General features: G+C 41.1%; 1 protein-coding gene across 1 annotated transcript in view; it reads left to right on the forward strand.

Annotated features, from left to right (window-relative positions):
• The window catches only part of lrmda (leucine rich melanocyte differentiation associated), a 248,002-nt gene extending 228,173 nt beyond the window's left edge, over positions 1–19,829 (forward strand). The window contains exon 8 of the mRNA XM_086046070.1: positions 18,903–19,829. Coding sequence (XP_085902196.1) covers positions 18,903–18,982 — 80 coding nt within the window. The 3' untranslated portion in view covers positions 18,983–19,829. The remainder of the gene's footprint in view (positions 1–18,902) is intronic.
• Positions 19,830–20,466: the final 637 nt, after the last annotated feature.

The raw sequence follows: 20,466 nt of genomic DNA on the forward strand, positions 1-20,466 counted from the left end.
TAAACTGTTTTCTCACTCGCCTGCTGACTCCACTGATTTATTGTCAGCTGCCTTGACATCAATATACAATTGGGAGACACTAAGCTGTGACGTGTGAGCACAAACTGTTGTCAGACTATCAGCACAGCACACATTATGTGCCATTTGGATTATTCATTGCAGCGGGCTGCGTGAAAGCCTTGTTTGGATTCACTGCTTGTAAAGAAGATGGACATTATTGCACATGCTGGGATTTACTTGCAATTCAATCCCGTGACAAACTGAGCTGAATCAAACATAAACACGATGCCTTATTTTGTGGGTCAACTTGTACCGCCGGACTTAAAGGCCGATAATATTGAACTAACAAGCATTGCGGTGCAGAAAAATATAAAGGGTAGGCAGAGTCACGAGATCTCGTAGGTCTTTTAAGGTTTCGACCGGCTTTCGGACTGAAAAGAGCGAGGTCACCGATAATGCTAGCGAGCCCAAAACAACCTTTTAGTCTGTCACTTCAATTCCACTGATTAAGCCACTTTAAACAGACGGAGCAGGTTTCTCTGTCACGATAATATGGGCCGACAAGTTATTTCACCATCATCATTTGATTTGTGAATGCTGTCTGGCACGTTGTGTCACTGCAGTGCGAGACCAACGGATTGACTGAGTCATTTTTGGTCAGAAACACATATGTATCCCAGATTGTTGTGATATAAAAAGCTTCCCTGTCCTCCCGCAGGACATTTATGCATGTCGACATCAGCCCTTCTGTTTGCTAGCCATCAAACTGTATCGTGTCTGATGGAGACATTGCATGTAGTTTGTAGTATTTGTTAACCATATGAGCTGAGTATTTTTGCAAAAAAACAAAACAAATACAGGACAATCAATGTATAACATTTCAGAATGACTGAAAGCAAATTGTTCTCGTACAAAACACAGTTCTATCTCTTATACCAAAGCATGTGTGCCTGCAGAGCCTCACAAGAAAGCTAAAATATGTGTCAGTTTGACACCATTAGCAAGTGTTAACACACAACCTTTGGCAGCGCCCGACGACCACGCAACACCAACTCGGGCATATTCCCGCGAGTTAAGGATTGAGGCAGTTGGAAAACAAAGGCAGGGGAAGAGGGCATACTATTTGACAAAGTGTGCTGTTCACATGTCGGGCAGTGCTCTTCTTTATTTGCACACTGTGACCCTGAGATGCAATGTCTCTGGGCTAGCCGACTGTTTGTTTCACGCCCTTTGACCCAGTATGATTCTGGCTAAACTATATATATTCTTTTGTCCTGAGCCTTCTAGTCTCACTGAGGAAATATATGTTGCATTATCTCCCATGCTTTGCTTTATGTAGCAGGCAGTAGATTGTAAAAGCACAGCTCGGAAGGATGATATTAAGATAACCTTGGGAGGTAAGTGATAATAACCATCTGTCCTTCAAGCCATAACATTTTACACTGGAACCTCCAGAGTGGAAAGCAATGACGCTGGTTGACTTACAAGATGTTGAAATTTCAAGACAATTTTCCCATAGAAATAATGTAAAGTGAATTGCGGTGATGACAGAGTTTAGTTCACTGACAAGTGACCGCAAAGACCGCAGTCTAGTTTTGTTTTGTGTTTTTTAGCATAACCTCGAAACATCAGGGACCATCATAAACTGAGGACTCAAACGAGCTCGTTGAGTAGAAGTTCCTGTGGCTAAAGCCACACTGTTGCGGGGTTGTTATTTTACTTTCTGGACCTGGACTCGACACCTCTTTAGGTACTGTATTATCTAAAGATGTCATGTTTTAAGTAACAAGCTAACATTCCGAATGTCGTACAATTCTAAAGAGAGGGGTTAACAACCGTATAGAAAAACTCTTTGAGGTAGCGAGACCACTACAATGAAGTGTTCACAAAATGCGTCTGCAGAGCGAGACTGACACCTAGTGGTGTTTTAAAGGTATTGATAAGCCTTATCGTATCAGTTGTATTTGTAGCAAGGGCATTGCAGTTGTTCGGTCCTTACTGGATTTCAAAGACAGCCCGCAGCATGGTTGTTTATGCTACAGTGACCAACACAACCATTTTGGGTGACTTGACTTCTGGTTGAGGAGTGGAATTACATCCCACAGCAAGGTGTGACCAGAATGTGGATGACGTGCCAGAGTGTTGTGTGGTGTGACAACCAAGTTGGCTAATTTGAGACAACTACCGGTTAAGGAGGAGTGCTATCCCACAGCAGTGTGTGAGCACCTTGTGAATGATGTGTCAGTTTATTGCAGAATACCAGAGACATGCCACAAATAGTTATTAATGCTAATGTGAGCAACTCATTTAGTCAGCTACTGTATATCCTCTCTGTCCTGTGAAAAACACGTATGTCCATTTTTTTTCTCAATTTTCTTATTTTTTGAATGGATTTCCGTGTTACAGGCATCGCATTAATGTAAAAATTATTTCAAAAAAGTGTTTTTCACACGACAGCAACGTTATGCTACATCTGTTAGCATCTGCTTGATGAAATTAGTTTTTGTGTCTAAAGTCTGCAGTCCCACAGATTTTACGACTATGAGTTTTTGATAATTGCTCAATGATGATGTGGCAACTCCAGTTTGGCTTGTCTTTTTTGAGGGATACCCACAAAATTGGTTGAAAAAGTACTTTGGAAGTTCCACTGTATTGGCAGCTTCTTGAGACAAAGCGTCCGTGGCCAACTTGTATGGTGATATCCTAGAAGCCACTAGCCTATGACAAGGTACTTCTGACAAATGGCCGATCTTAATGCTGTGATGTGCAGTCGATAATATTTGGCTTCATTAATTCCCGTGCCCTGAGAAGACATCCTGGCCCTATTAGTCCTGAAATCTCATCCCCGTCTCGGCCATACCTCAGCTGTGACTCAACCGAGCAGCCAAGCGGATAATACGCTCTGAGCTCTGAAACATGTACCATTATAATTAGCTTTGTCAGGTCTGAGCCCCCACAACCCTCATGCAGATAATATGATAATATGTCTTCATAAGCAGCTGACCTTACATGCTCAATATTTCTCCCCTTATGAAGATTACATGTCAATAAAGTAATTGAGTCCCGGGGTGTGCGGCGAGTGAAGATTTAGGTTATTGGACTTTTCGGGGGCAGTGATGTACGAGCGTTATTATTCCGCCTGTCAGGGGATGCGCAAGGGAGGCTGAAGACAGTCCGAAGAGTGTCATTGGGGGTGGGAGCAGAAAATAATTTCTCATGAGGTGAGACGGATCAGCAGTTAATCATGGCCTCATAGCTTCATCTCTTCATGTGAACAGTGGATATGCCTTATCAATTAATAGTCGAAGAGATGCTGTGGAGCCATCTGTCTTGAGTGAGCACTTTAGTCAGGGGCAGCTATGGGCAATTCTTGGTTCGATTCTTCCAGCCGGTATAATGCGCAAGGTTTCTCTAACGTTCTGTAATTGCTCCCTCAATACATTGTCCAAGTGTCTTAGTGAAAGTTTGTGTAATACATTTTTTAAAAATTCAAATGCAGTTAGAATTATTATCAATAAAATTCATCCACAGAGCTTTCTTTTATTAGAATATAAAATGTTGTTATTATTTTGAGGATTTTTTTAACGTTGTCAGTTTAAATAATTAAATATGCATTTTTAGTATTAGTAGTAGTTGTAATATTAGTAGTTGCCATTGTAGTAAATTAAGTTTGCACCTTTATAGTGCTTAACTTGTGTGCACAATTTTCACTTGAATTGGAATCCTACCAAGGCATTTGTAAATATTCATACTTTTTTTTCTGTTACAGCTAGGGCTGAGCAATAATTAAATATCAATATATATCGCAATAGAGACCTGATCAATATCAATAGAAATTGCTCTCAATATAATACCAAACACAAAACATTCAAATCAAGAAGCAAACTGCGACCCAGTCATTATGCGTGCTGTAGGCAGTATGATGCTAGATTTGTGCCAAAATTACAAGAACCTAAGAGGAACTCTGGGGCACAAAAGCGTGCTTCACTACCAGATGTTTTGAATGGTATTTTTCCTCTTGATAGTTGTGCTTTATTTGTTTTCTTTAATCAATTTGATTGTTTTTAATTGTATCAATTTCATTAGGGTTAGGGTTTAAATAGGTAAAAAAAAAAAAAAAATCAATAATCAAAAGACTAATATGATAAGCGGTTTGGATAATGTGTGGATGGATAATATGAAATACTTACACGATGGTGATTAGCCCAGCCAGTATGTTGAACTGACATTCATTTAATCTTTAAACTGACCAGTTAATTTGACTTTTTATAGTTTTTTAAGGTCTTATTTAAGGTGAATATTATGTTTTAAAATAAGATTACCTAAATTCAGCCATTTTCCTTTGGGTCCATATTTTGAAGAGTCAAAAAATAATAGTAATGAAAATATTCATTGTATATTGCTATCAACTGATATGATATTGTGATAAACTTTTCAACTATATCGCCCAGCCCTAGTTTTTTGCTTGGGGCCCCAATTTGGTCAGTGGCTGTAATTCCCTTTGCTCTAACAGTCCAACTTGATTGATGTATACCTACATGATTTACATGATCATTATGTTAATGAATGTTTATAAACGTTCGTACATATATATTTTATTAAAGGTAAAACTTTTTTGACTGTCAGTTTGTTGAATACTACAGGAAAAAACAATGTCATCAATTTTGCAATGTGGCTGCAACACAACAAATTGTGGTGAGAAAAACCTTACTCACCTGGTGCTGTATATGGATTCAGAAAACCACCACAGTCAATATCAAACAGACCATGTGACCTTGTCATAGGTAGTTATTGTCCTATGTTACATGCCTCATACTGTCCCCAAGAATTGTGATATATATTTGGTCCATCATAATTTGACTGTCAGCGCCAGAGACAGAGGTAATGGCATGTGAAAACAAGTGCGAGCAAACAATGGCGTTTGGGCACATTTTCAGCTGTGAGGGGAGATGGAGGCTGGAGACACATGCGTAGGCGAGGTGGAACAGCAAATGTTAAAGGATATTTTAGCGTGTCCTCTCAGATTAGGCCTCGGAGATTGATATCTTCCAGTCAGATGAAGCCTTGACGTGAGTGATCCTGCCCTTCCATCATTGTGACAAGTGGCTCTCGGCTAACGCTCACCCGTGTTGATGGGCACGCGCCGTACGCCACGAGGGCCCTGGCTAACGTACCCGCCCTCCTCTCGCTCTGCCATCTCCGATTTCTGTTGCCCTTCTCCTCACCGTGTCACGTCCAATCACTATCCGGCTGGCCTGGCACCCGGTCGGGCAGGCGGGGAATGGGAGCCCTAGGTAGAAACTGCCTCACAGGCGTCAGGATGGACTCTGAAATGATTCTAATAACGGGGTGCCTGTGTGGCCCAGACAGGCAACTCAGTGACAAGGACCAGGATGTAAGTTATAAGTGTATGGTGGCTGCAGGGGAGGCTGATGTGTGAAGCAGGACGGCCATCCTTGGACACTGGAGGTGGTCAGGTGTAGCTGACCAGGTTGGCGAATGTTGAACAAGACATCAGTGTGTATTGATTCCTGCATGATTTGCTTAAGGTCAACAAGGCCAGAGTAAATGTAGGAATTGCTGTATCCAGGCATATTTGTGCAACAATGCTATTGTTATCAAATGAAATAGACATGCTAACGACTAGCATTGCTGTTGTGGTGGTCAAACCCTTTTGGAAAGAGATTCGGTCACAAACGGTAGGGTGACTATGTAAACAGACAATATAACCATACTCACAGGGATATAGTGCATTCTTTTTCCTTTGCAAAAAATTATTACTCCAGCTTTATGAGTCAGTGAAACCCTTCTTCATATATGTCTTTATGCCTGTACCTACTGCCTCCAAGTGGCCAAGGTTCACACACTAGAAGGAGAAGCACACTGTCCATTAAATTGAACAAAAAAATGTGACGTAAATTATTTGTGACATTTAATTATGATATTTAATGGTACAATTATCATATTTAAATATACCATTACTGTTATGTTTTTATAAAGTACAACATTGTAGAGTGCTATTTTCCTTGTCAAGAAAACATTCATCCATTTTCTATACTCCTTATGACTTCAGGCAAAAGAGGTGGTACGGACGTGGACGGGTCACCAGCCAATCAGAGGGCACTTATAGACCAACATAGACACACAATCATTCAATTCACTCTCACATTCAGAGCAAGCCCAATTTTGAGACTTCAAGAGTCTTGTATTTTTACCATGCAAAAAGTGAAAATACAGTTTACAAACATTTGTGTTTGAGCAGTGCAAGGAAATTGCATCGAGAGAAAGATTTGACGTGTATAAAAACCCCAGTGCACTAAATTTTTGCCCAACATTTTGGACTTGATGGAAATTGTTGGTGACAGGCGGCAAGGTGCTATTTTGTCCAACGATGCGTGAAGTCCATCATTGTCTGTGTGGTTTAGTTAACGCGGCACTTAGCGACTGACATTGTTCGGGAGCCAGCAAAACACTGTCATTGCGTCATGTCATTTGTCTTTTTCGGCGAGCCAATTTGACATGCGTCGCGCACCGAACGCCCCGCTGCTGGCATCTTACAGTTGGCGCGTTCGCTGAGATGCGTTTCCGATGCATCTGAGTGTTTTTTCTGTGCCAAAGCTCCTTCTCGGAGGCCACTTGTGTCCTTGCGCCGTGGCCGTGGACTCGCAAGCTACCTGCCTTTGAACACATTTATGCCGTTGTAATTGACCTGACAATGGGGTTCATTACGCAGTCCCTTTCATGCTGTTTTGCCTGATAATTATTATTTAATGTGTTCAGATGGAGAGCATCATTAATTCATCCCTTCCTCCAATGTCAAAGAGATGAACAGTGAAGTTATCACTCTCTGGTGATTAATATTGCGCTCTTTTGTTATTGAATCCTGTCCCCGTGATTAAACCTTCATGGAGTGACTCACCAGCAGCTCTTATTAACGGCGACATTACCGAGCACCAACGAGGCTCTAATTGCTGTTTTCACTTTTTCCCTCAACCGTCCCGGCCAGAGGTTTGAAGCACTTATCTGTAGCATTTCTTTTAATTAGAAATCCAGGGCCTAATGAAGAACACAATCGATCAGTGTCACGCCGTCCGTGCGGTGGTGTGGGTTTCATATGTTGACGGAGAAAATGAGCACTGGTGATTAGTGGCATCATTAGTGGCTCCACGCGCCCTGAAGGGTTGACAATGTCGTTAACTGACTGGCATAGTAAGTAATCGTCTTGTCATTGTGGCGCTGACAGGATATTTTTGTAATTGTTTTTTTTCTGTGAGAGTTGCTCGATGACAGCGAATGCCTCATGAAAGACGCTCCAAGGAAACTTCATAATCTCGTGAAAGCAACCTCGTCTTATCTCCGCACTCCAGAGCTACTGTAACCACTGTTCTCTCCCGGCACCATGTGGAATAAATGTCACAAAAATTAATTTCACCATTTTTTTTTTCATTAGATCCGCCTTCCACCTACACTCACACACCCACAGACACACAACAGTGATATCATACTTCAGTCAAAATTTATGTGCCCCGGAATTCAATTTCCTTTCTCGTCCTCGTGGGTTGGAAGTACAGCGAATGATAGGCGTTTATCCGCCTATAACTGTAATTCAGCCATCAGTGAATAATGCAGTCCTCTATTTAAAGCGCTTGATTATGGCTATTTAGTCAAATGACAATGATGGAGTGTCGTGGTATATTGTTAAACACATACCTGTTTCCGTGTTACATTGCATGCATGTAGTTTAGAATTGACATTATTATTTACACTCTATTGAGAACTGTATCATAAATTATTCCTTCAGAAAGATAGTAATGGTCTGTTTCCCACATTTACTCAAATAGTGGCCTCAAATACCACATTGTGCACTGTATACTTCAACAAATATATTTGAATAGATTTCATAATTACCTTTTCTATGACTTATGGTACAAACACACCCAAGAGTGTCCAAAAGAAGAAAAAAAAAAAGAAATGAAATGCTCATTAGCAACATTAGTCTATGTTTACAATTAAACAATTATTTAATATTTCAAAAAGTTTTTGTAAAGAAAAGTCAAATTAGATAATAATTCACAATACAGTGTACACCCACTATTTGCAGGGCATAGGGTCCAGGTTGGCCAGCAAATAGCGAAAATCCGTATATGACCGATGCCCTTTGAAATACATTGGGGGAAAGAAATCAGCATGTGGGGGGTTGACTGTATATACTAAAAAAATGGTGTGTTGAATTGACTCAATTTCATTTCACCAAATGGTTTTGTACGAATTAAGATCAACTACTTAAAAAAAATGCATTTTGGATCCAGATGCTTTTATCTGTCATTTAAGTTAGAACTACTTGAAAATATGAATTGTCAACATTTATGGCAACGATGTTAGTTAGCACAACAAAGCAAGCAAATTGTTTGCTCCAAAACAATTTGCTGGGTTGTTTTTCCATCTATCTTGAATTTGGAGGACAAAACAAGAGAACACCCATTCTTTAAACTCTTATTTCTTTGTTGTGAAATGCGGTCAAGACAAATGTCCCAACAGCAAAACTACAAAAATGCTATCGAAGTTCGTTGCCTTGAATTTTGAGTTCACCTAACTGTTTTTATATACAATGTGGCCCACTTCCTGTATGCTCAACGTCGAACCAACTCATGATCCCAAACTTTTTTTTTTCCCAGTTATTTAGAACTGTGTGTTCAAAAATAGCCTTGCTGATTCACCGAGTCTAAATATAATAATATATGATCACCTGTAGCAGCCTGCTCCGAACTAAAATGGATGTGCATATAATGATCAGTTCCTAATATTTGAATGAGGCTGCACAAGTTGAATGTCAGTGTTATTATCCTGCATGCCTTGCTATGCATTTGTTCTTCTATTGTAGGCAACCCCTCTCTTTCTTTCCTGCCTCCCCTCCCTTTCCGCCGTCTTCTTGGCTTCTGCTGGGTGAAAAATGGCCCACATTTCCCTGATAGCCTGTGTGGATGTGGAGAGTATAAATGGCTAATGAATTACAGATGAACATTGACGCAAATTAATCTCCCTGATGTCCCAGGGTTATATGGCAGCTATTTAAAAGTTTAATCAATACGCTGAAGTTGAGAACATGCAGCGGCTGCAGTTGTTTGGCCGCAGTAAACAGTCGGGAAGGGGAGCGTCGAGGAGCGAGCCCGAGCTCACGACATGCATCATGACGGCAGCTATTTGTGTTTAATGGACTAAATATTTTTTATTGCAGGAGGGTAAATGTCACTTTACTTCACAAAGTTGCACTTGGGAGTTTTGTTTGAGTCCCCGCGAGGGAGGCAGATGTCACCTCAGCTGTTAAAATGACGAAGCGCACCACGGTGGAGCATGCACATCATTAAAATGACAACATGCACCTCATGATGCTTTTACTCAACAGAGTTAACCAGCCATGTTTGTTGTGAAATTGCAAAGCATGTTGCATTTTCTGTTTTTGGAAAGATGTCCACTATACACCAGACGGTTGCCCCTGTCCTTCCTTTTAAATCTGACTTTTGGGCCTAAATTATGCCTAGCAACAAGTTGCCACACATGTGTGACCAAGAAAATTAATTTGAGCTGAAATGTTTCAGTTGTGATGTTTTACAGGATATGTAATACATCAAAATCAGTGAACCACCACCTTTTCATGATTCACCATTTGCAAACTCACCTACTCAAATTTTTGGTAAATACAGTAAGGACATATTTCCATTGTCTAATCTTTCCTTATAACGGAATTTCCTGATGTGGGAAACGACCACGGTACGGTATGAACGTGCAATTATGTTAACAAAATACTTCTGTAACAGGGTTAACAACACAAGCAATATAATGCAAAAAAATATTTTTATCAAACAAAAACTGCACTATAAAGTATAGGTATATGAACAAAATACAGTACAGTATAACAAACATGGCCCAAATACTGTAACACCAATGCAGTACTGTAGTTAACTACAGTAAACTGTACTGTATTTTAATGTTGATTTTTCTCAGACTTAGGAAAAAATGAGTCTATTTTGAGTTGTTGTGTTAGCTTCATTCTTTGCTGTATGAAAATGTTTGCATATCATGCAGTTTTGTTGCTAATTGCAATTAACTGTCCCGTTGATCATCACTGATGATTCTTGTACATACAAAAGGACACGATTACGCCACTGTACTTGGTCCGTCGAGCAGCCAACAATTTCCTCGGAGCAGGCAAACTGCCGGAATCGTACTGAGCCAGAATCGATTCCTTGTTTTTCAAAGTCTCGTAGATTTGAGTTTTTCAACTCCCAAGTGTCTCCTGGATGTTTTTTACTTTGTGTCCAGCTGAGCTTGATTGGATGCATTTCACTCTTCTCTTCCACGGTCATTACCGTTCTTCTTCGTTTGGATGTCTTGATCTACATACGAAAATGTAAATGAATACATTTGAAATCTTTGGCAATTTCAGTAAAACGCATGCCAAAGAAGTAACTTTACATGTCGCCGTTTTGGATCCGATGATGGCGGAGCGGTCAAAGTTTTTCCGTAGTATCGAGCGGGAACTGCTTGAGTTTGCGCTACTGCGCACTTTGCTATGGGTTTCGGATACAGCACCGGAACTTCCGTTGTAAGAAATTGATCGTTAATGTAATATAGTAGTAGAAAATTTGATGCATACGTTTTTTTTCAGAGTGAGGGAATTTCCGTTTGACAGAGGTCCATAGGTGGGAATACTTACTGTAGTGAGTAGCTATAGTATTGGCCACCAGCTCACTGCCTTGACAGCAAACAGGAGCGTGGTGAAACATTTCAATCGAGGCCTGACAGGTAGGGTGTAAAACTTCCCAAGTTGATGCAGAGAAAGTTCTGGATCGCTACTGGCAGTAGTGGAAGCTACAATTGGTTAGCTGTTAACAGCTAGCTGCTTAACGTAAGGTACAAGTGGCCAAGTAAAGATAGTCGTTGCAAAGACAAGTTTATAAATATTACTGTAATGATTTTTTTTTAGATCAAAGTTTGGGTTATATTTATAATTTATTAATGTAGGCAATTTTGAAAAAGTTTCATTAGTTTAGCAATTATCATTATTTCTCTTGGTGGGTTTGCATGCTTAGCTCCTCGTCTGCCTTTAGTAATTGCACTACTTGATCGAAGTGTATCTTATTTGCCACCACGTAGGTCAGGATTAGTCACATCGAGGAGAGGATCCTTACCCTTACCGTGTAGCTCGTAGCGGCTGCTCATAATGGTGCAGCGCTAGTTAGCTGAGCACCTAGCATTCATGAGCATCGTGGAAAGCAGGGAGAGGATGGGCGACTGTGTGACATGGACGCGATGCTTCTTTTAACCAGCTCAGAGCTAATTGCAGAGCTGGGCATTTTACTAAAATTTCACAGTCTGTTTATCGCCGTCCGCCTGCAGCCGGGGTACCCTTACGCCGTCCGTCTATCGGCCTTTTTGTCCGGCCGGACCAAATAGTAAGTGCTTATAGGCCAGTTAGAACACAATCTCACTTTTGTTACCACGATTGTGGCACATTTCATCACTGAGAAGCTGCTGTGAGCCATACGGTACACACACATCTGGAGTATGTTTGTCCTGCTTCAATCTCCTGTTGCCTTTTTGTTTCCCAGTGATTCATGGATTTCAGTGGTCATTTGATTTACCTTGTTGTCTCTCATCCATGAAATGAAACACATCCAATATTTTGGGTGGGAACATGCTTTGCATGCCATAACAAGCTACATCGCAGTCCAATGGCCGTCGGGTTATGGGACACGGAGGGGTTATCTGTCTAGCTACCCCCACCCACCCAGAGTAGCGGGTAGTTGCTGACTGCATCTCATGACGTTGGGCTGAGCTGATAAAAGGGTGACTGGAGATGGATGGTGACCACAATAATAGCTGTGGCTCACAGCAGCGTAGACCTCACGCTCATAAGTCACTCTTGCAGAAAATTCGGATCGCCTCTCTAAGCCCCTGTATGAGCTCCCCCACATGCGCGTTAGCATTTTGTCACTCCTGAGAGATAATACAGAAGGTGTAATTGCCTTGTTAATTGGCTTCCCCCTCCCCTCCTCGTTGCATTTTTTTCCCCCCTGATGGATGGCAGCACTGATGGAATTGTTGGCTAAGTGGCGAAAAAAAGCAAGGTGGGGTTGTGAAGAAATAAAGTAATAGAAATTGGTGAAAAGGGTGAAGAATGGAGGAGAAAATAAGAGGCAGGCCGAGGGGAATAAGTTATAGGACGTGAAAAGGAGACAGCCAGTGGATTCATGCCAAGAATAGATAACCTTGATGTTAAAAGCTACATCCGTCGGATGTGTCTTGTCGGTGACATATTGATGGCCCTTGAAAAGAGTCAAGCTGATTGTATGCAGGGAACAATCATTAAAGCCTCTCCGGCTCACTCCTCTCTCGCTTTCTCTTATCTCTGCATAATTTTGTGTGTGTGTGTGTGCCCTCTGATGAATGGCCTTTTTTGAAATGTGTTTCAAACAGGATCACTCGTATTAGTTGTCGTTTAGAAGGCACCAGGTATTAAAAAGAATAACGTGATCTGGTAAATGTTTAATGTAGAAGGAATATAGCAACTGTGTCCGACAGTTATAAAAGTGCCACGTCTGCTGTGTTGATTGTGTGTAACGTGATAGAGGGTAGTATCAGTCAGTTAAGCTAATATGAGATCGGTTAGTAAGTAAGTAAGGCGATAATTTACTCAACTGTATGTGAATCCTGCTATTTAGGCATTGTGTTTATCAGGCTAGGTTCACACCGCAGGTCTTAATGCTCAATTCAGATTTTTTTTTTCCAAAAATAAGATTTTTTTTTTTTTTTTTGTGTGTGTGTGTGTAAAGATTCATGTTACATTATAAATGCGACCTCGGTCTTGTCTGCTCTATGAACACATGCGTCGCCAATTTGACCCGCATGCGCAGAAGAGACGACGTCACTCACGACGTATTGTTTGCGGAAGTAAATGTGGTCCAGCGTGTCGGGGCATTTCTACAGTGAAGCGATTTGGTAGGGGGTAGAAAGAAATACAATATTTAGTGGAAATTATGAGGCAAGGCTTATCATTTCATGGAGACATCATTAACGATGACGTCACGTCGTGCGTAAAAAGTGAATCAATCTTAACCGTGGCTGAATTACTACTATTACCTTAAATGTCCACTTCATGCTTCATGTTTTAAGTGCGATAAAATAGTCAATGCTGTTACTCAAAACAACTTTGCAGATTTGATCCCCCTGCTGCAAGCACTTTCCCTCCACCTGCGTGGAGTGTATTTGGGCTTGGGATGACGTCAATGTCGGATAAATGCGACTTGGCCATTCAGACGGTGGTCACATTGCAAAAAATCGGATACGTATCCGATCTAGGACCACATATGAAAGCGACCCAGGTCGGATTTCAAAAAATCAGAATTGAGACGTTCAGACTGTCCTAAAAAAAATCTGATACTTTCTGAAGGCAGAATGTATGACACACTTATCATGAGAGCGTACAGGTTATTGGAAAACTGCCTCGAAAACAGGCAGGAAAACTCATGCAAAGCTCATGGAATGACAAGACTGGATTTAGACAGCAATGGCACATTGTCAATGAAACAACAAGAATTTAATGGAAACAAGGAAATGAAATATTTTACATTGAAACAAATCAAGAGCATCTGCAAAGGACAAAGGAGAAATGGAATTTAAGGAGGGTGATTCGATCTTAGATGAAACAAACAAAGCACACAACATATCTTCATTTTTGTGCTGGGGCAAGTATAGCTTACCATGTTTGGGAATTTGACGGACCGCTGAACGCATCATTTGGTATTCTAGTGGAACGAGGGTGTTTTTTTTTTTTTTATTACACACCTCTGGTGGACATGGCAATTGTGTGTCACACAAAGACTCATGATCGGCAGTCTCCACGTGCACACTTCACAGCGAGCAATTTAACATCATCTACAAGCAGAGATCTTACTACACTACACTACCTTATAAAAATACTTAGTGCTCACTAATCGCCTGCACGGTCTCCAGTGAGTCCGCTCTGCTTCTGCCATGTAGACCGCATGCCTCTCCTGAGCTGAATTTAAAGGAAATGAAGGGGGCTGCTTCGATTAGCCGAGAATCAAGTTGGCTGTGTTCACACCCACAATGGCGCAAATGCCAATTTCTAAGCGCATCTGTCTACGAAAATAGGAAAAGAAAGAAAACTCCATCCATGCGTACAGTTAGACTGTACTTTGCGTTCGACTTGCAGTGGGCATGAAAATAGGGCCCAAAGTCCTAAAAAAAAAAACGTGGAGCGGTAGTGGGGGAACTTCAGGGGGACGTGTAACTGCTTCCTATTCCTTTTTTCGCAATCCATTTATCCCTCGGATGCGAGCTGAGGACTTCAAAAATGTTCTGTATGACATCTAGTGACAGTTTTAATCTCCATTTTTTGGGGGCAACTTTTCAGGCATTTTTACCTGAACATTTTGATCAAATTCCGAATTGTTCATCGACAAAAGCGATATGGGAGGCCTTTAAGAGAGACTAGCCACTGAACAACCAAAGATTCCAGTAGACATAAGCTTAAGGGTATGTATTTGTAGACATTCATGGTTAACCTTCACAGATGAAGGAACTGAAGCTGAAGGGCCCCAAAGCCTTCACGCTCTGCTGAGTTCACCACTTGTCCGTGAGGGACTGAGAAGGACTGAAGGGATCCAGTTCTTCAGCACTTATCCGGAGAAACTTCGGACAGTTTGTGAGCGCTGATGCAACACCGGTTTTGGGGGGAGAAAGACAAAATGGAAGAAGAGCAATGGGGAATATTGGAGTTTTTCTAACTCAAGTTACATCCCAACTCCGTTTTCATTAAAAGGTACATAAAAACAGTTCAACAAGTTCCCTTCACAGCGAGAGCTTGTGCTTATTACCAGAGAAGATGGACAAAGATGGCAGACAGAAAGTGAGCAACTATACTAGACTTCTCTTTTAAGTGCTTGTGGCGCCTTTGGGACTCTACCTGATGAACTCCTGCTTGATACCAAAGTGCCAAAGCCATCCTCAGTGGATCACATCCCAGTCACTCCACGATGGCTATCCACTTTCACAAAACCATAACACACAGCGGGAGCAGCCGTTAAACTGACAGATTAAGCAAGTAACAAAAGGCCTCATGTTTGCGGAGTAACAGTTTGGCCTTTCTGCTGTTCGTCACTTCGCACTGTGGTTGTTCTTTAAGCTCCTCTCCTCTTTATTAAGTTGATATCCACAATTGTCCTCTTGGTGAATGCAACAGTGTGCTTCCATCATGAGTGTCTCCTCACAACAGGGGCTTGATGTCTTTTCAGCAACATGGACAACGCTACCTGTACATGCTTCTGCCTAATAGAGTTGGACGAATTTCCATAAAAATCATCAAAACAACCTCTTCTCTTCACCAGGCTTCTGTTATTAGCGCTACTGGTGATTTACGCATTCAAAGTGACTACGTTTGACCAATTAAGAAATAAAATGTTTGATAAACTAATGGTTTCTTCAAATGAGGTTGCACACATAGAATGTTGACAAATTAGTAATTGGCCGGTCTGAGCTAAAAAAAGAAGAAAGAAAAAAAAAGCAAACAGGTTGGGCAACATGCAATACTGATGATATTCCATCATCACTGTCCAAAAAAAACACGTACCTCCATATTTTGTTTGCTTTTTGCTTTATTAGAAAGACAGAAATATTGATTCTGAAAAACAATGCAGGGTAAGGGGTAGCTAGTTACTTCATTGATCCCAAAATATCTCAAAGTTAATGATTTTGCCTTTACAGCCACAGTATCAAAATAAGAATTCTGGATATAGAACAAACAACACTATGTTGAAGTGTTTGTTTAACTAGTGGGGTTGCATAGAATATATTCTTGAAAAAAATACGTTTGGATTGACTTTCACTTTAAGTCTTATTGAACTAAGACTGTAGTGAACCATAAAAAAAATGTTTTATTATTCCACGTTTTAAATAATAGCAGCAGCATCATTCAACTTAATCAAGGAAGAAAATGTGCTTCATGTACATGTCTCTAAGCAAGTGTTTTAATGTTTGTAACATTGATTTACTCTTGTTGCAGGTATGTCCAAAAGAGTTAAGTTGTGTGTAAAATTGACATTAAAACATCAAATCATATAAAACTCAAATGCACTTCCAAGAATGTGTAACTTTCAGAAATTACAAGTACCAAATTCAAGTTAAGCTTGTGATTTTTGGCAGCAGTTTTAGACTTTGTCACTAAAAGAGTATTTTATTGTTTTGAAGTATTTAAGATGTGTATGTTGCCAACAGTTGCCGTGTTCGAAGACCTTGTATACTGCACTTCGTGTTTGCTCTGTACAATTTCGCCTCTCTTGCAAGATCAAAACGAAAACTACAACTCTTGCAGTAATATAGAAAAAAAAAATATTGCCCCAACAATTATACTGTGGTTAACTTCATTACAACTAAGAACGTTAAAATGTTACCTAAACATGACAGTTTGACTGTGGAACGGCTTTTAGTCGTACCTCCATCGGTTCCTATGGGAACAGTTGTTTCTAAACTCAACAAATCACACGTTTCTCAGCTTCCACGGAACATATTATGTTACAGTATATATAAAATGGGCCCCCCCGCCCGGTGCCTGTCTGATCAGAGCGCAGTAAGACGCCCCCGAGTCCTGCGGTGTCAAGCCCAGTCTCCAGCCATTTTACCTTTGTCCTCGGGCAAAGTGCGGCAGCTGGAGTTTGGAACCTCCTCACTGTCAGCCACACACACATACCGACTGATGAGCATATACTATATCCCACTCACACACCGGGAGAGCAGGCAGGCATGGAGCTGGTCCCGGATTTTATCGGAGGTGACAGCTTCTCACACTTGAGTGTTTGGATCACCTCAAGTAGCTGGGCTGTGAGGGGGGGAAATGAGCACTGCTCCACTACAAAGTCCAGATTTAGATTGACTGAGCTTGTCCTCGGGCCCGTGGGCTGCTTCTACTGCTGCAGCCTGACAAGAACACCCACTGCTGCCGCGAGGGACTGGTGTGTGCACATCTGTCGGCACACTTAATATGTGTGTATAAATATATATATATATATGTATGTGTGTGCGTGCGCGACCACTTTGAGGAGAGCGACGTCAGGTTGGCTTAGAATTGAGGGTGGCATCAGAATATGCTTGGCACTAATATGGCACCAGTATCTCTGTCCCCGTCTCTGCTTTCTGTCACTTAGTCGCCATCTTCTCCCCGCCTTTGACAGCGTCTCTTTGGATTACGTGATTGTACTCGGAGCAGCCCCCATCCCGCCCCCGAGCGACGCCACCTTCCCCGGCCGGGCCCTCCTCTTTCCTCCTCCTCCTCACCGCCTCCTGCGGTGCACTTGATGTCGATGTTAAAAAGCCTGGCGAAAGACGTATCTGTTCTCCTGTCAGAGGATCATTGACAGCACTAATGCCACTTGTCCTTGCTTCATTTGGCGAGAGGTGATACCAAGCAGTGGCCCGCCTGCCTCAGCAAGTGGCGGCGTGTGACTGGAGAAGCGATAGCCCTCGACAAGGCCAGCCGTGATGATACAGGGTGTTCCGAAAAATTACACTTACGTGGTTAACATACGTGTTTCACTGGCACATTGCATTGTTTTGAAACATGTTAATGAAAATATAAGCGTGCGATGAATACCTTACAACCATAAAGGAAGAGTAGGTCAAGATATTAACTTGTCTATTTGGGTTTTAATCTCACAAGAGAGTAGAAATTGTACAGAGCACAGAACGCAGTAGTTGTATAGAATCTCCTAAGGATGCTGGCTACCTCTGCGTACATGTGTATATACATGTACACAAAAAATGGAGACTTAAGTACGTAGCTATAGATTACATCTGCAAATTCCTTTTATTCTACGGGCAACTGCAATGTGTAATGAAACTTTGTGGACATAATGTAGCAGCTTAATATTTCAGACTTAAGTGTGCTTGCATCTTGAATAACGGACTCTCCACCGGCTGCCGTCTTGACCACATGACTCTTCTATGACTTTTGCAGTTTGGCGACTGTTGACATTCTTCTTCTGCTTGAAGTGTTCCAAATGAAGTCATTTTTAAGCAGTCATTTTTCAAGGGTACGAGAGACTGGAGTTCAGGCTTTTTGCAGGGAGCAAGTGAAATAAAACATGAGTGCAGCATGAGTGTAGCAAGTCCACCATTGGTTATCATGATGTCATGTGTTTTATATGCCTGTTAAATGCATTAACAAATGCACTCTTGACATGTCACACACCCGCCTTGATGGTACAACACAGTGTTGTGTGTTTGGGGGACTGGAGTTGTCCTTTGTGCGTGTCTCCTTCAAGGTCAAATCAAGACATTTGCCCCTTCCTAATGTGCCCCCTCATTCAGCTTAAGGACAATTCCACATAGTTTCACCTCAAACAACTTCTCAGAGCTATGATGATCTTAATGTTCCCATAGTGGTTTTTGCTTATCATTTGAAAGTAGTATTAGTTGTATTGCATCTGTCCCTGAATTGCATCACCTTGCACTACTTCTGTGTGACTTTAACCAAAAGAACTGCTAAATTCTATTCAAATTGTAATTATGACATTTTAATTTACAGTTGTAATTTTGATACACAGTTGGACTTTTACAAGACAACAAATTGTGTTATTGATCTGTTTTACTTTTTCAGCAAATCTGACATTTTAGGAAAAAATCCAAAATGTTGGCGCTAAACTAACTACAAACAAAAAAAAACAATAAACAACTCTCATTTACTCAGCGTTACTTGCTAGGCATGTCCAGACACTGAGTGACATCCTGAATGCTCAGTAGTTTAGCTGTAATGACTGACTGCTTTATAGCTAAAAGTGTATTTTTGTACTCGATCCTTACCTAACCATGTCCCGTGGGGTTTTTAGGCATCTTCGCCAAATGCCGCTACGTCTACTACGGCAAGCATTCCGAAGGCAACAGATTCATCCAGAACGACCAGCTTTGATGGCGCAGTTAGGTCCAGGAACAAGAGGGACATCAGAGAACATGGCTGATAACACACGGGAAGAGAAATCATGTCATTATTTATGTTACGCTGATGATAATGCACTTCAATCAAATAGTTGCTGTACTTTGTGGCAAAAAGATGTTTCAAGACAGTATTGTTGACTTCTGTACCTGCCTTCTGCACGTTCAAACACACACTCAGATTGACAAACAGGTCCAACCAATTGCGTGTCTCGGCCTGACAGCCATGATGGATCACCCATCCACTGCTGCCACTAATCAAGGGTGAAAGGGGTGACGGTCACACACCTGAGACCTGACACGGACATTTCCGACCCACACACACAAGCACAAAATAGAAAGCACTAAAATGTTGCCAAATGTTGGAGATTTTTTTTAATCTTTTCAATATAAATTGATGTGTTTACTAGTCTGTCTTATTTTAGATGGCTAAAGAAAATGCCCCTCATGTCTGTTTAAATGCCACTGTTTTTAGTCAATGAAATCCAATTTACAATATCATTTTTGACCATATTTTGTGACACAACACTCAACATTTAAAAAGGCATTTTAAACAGTTGTTACATTATACTCCAAATTCATGTTTGGACACCAGTGACCAAGAATCAAACTAAAAATCAGGCATTATGACAAATTTCCCAGTTCTATCAGCACAAAACCTTTTTGTTATTGTATTAAATACATTAAAATTTTAAAATTTGTATTTGTACTTTTTATTTTTATTTTATTTTTGTCATTTCGGCCCCTCTTTTCATTCAATTGACCCTGTACAGTGATGTTTACATGCCTCTGTGATTAAATTTCAATTGAACCATAAAAAATTACACCAGACACTTGCCTCAAATATAATTCTCATTGCGAATCTCAGCCCTTTAAACCGTTTACATTACTATAACACCTGCATTACCACTAAGGGCATTTAACAGCAGGCTTGCTGCCAATGTTAGCATATGTCGCTAATTACTGAGATGACCTGGCCGGTATGATGCAAACAGTCAATTTAAATTTAATGCCCAGGTCTGATCAAATAGTTATCTGACGCCTGAAACATGATGGATGATTCAAAACCTGAACCTCAAAACTCGGAAGTAGACCTGCTAACTGTTTGTCCACCATATTACTATTAAAATTAAAATTCATGAAATTGTAGGTCACCCTGTACATACAGTAGCAAGGCTGCAATTCCTAAATGATAATGTCATACTGAGCGTCTACACACGGATGTAGGTGCAGTATATTACAAGCATTGTCCAAATACTTTTGGACTCAACTGTGGAAACAGTGTCTTATCTTTCTTAGCACACACAAATACAAAGGCTAGCAAAGGAGCCTGCAGGGCTTCTAATGCAGAATGTCACTGATCTGTTCTGATGAAGTAACGTGCCATTTTTGCCCGAGCAGGAAGTTCCCAAGCAACCGGCAGCAGTGATGCTGCATTCAGGGTCAAAGAAACTACAGCCT

This window comes from Filicampus tigris, chromosome 11 (genome assembly GCF_054856515.1).
Source record: "Filicampus tigris isolate MCC_2025a chromosome 11, RoL_Ftig_1.0, whole genome shotgun sequence".
NCBI lineage: Eukaryota > Metazoa > Chordata > Actinopteri > Syngnathiformes > Syngnathidae > Filicampus > Filicampus tigris.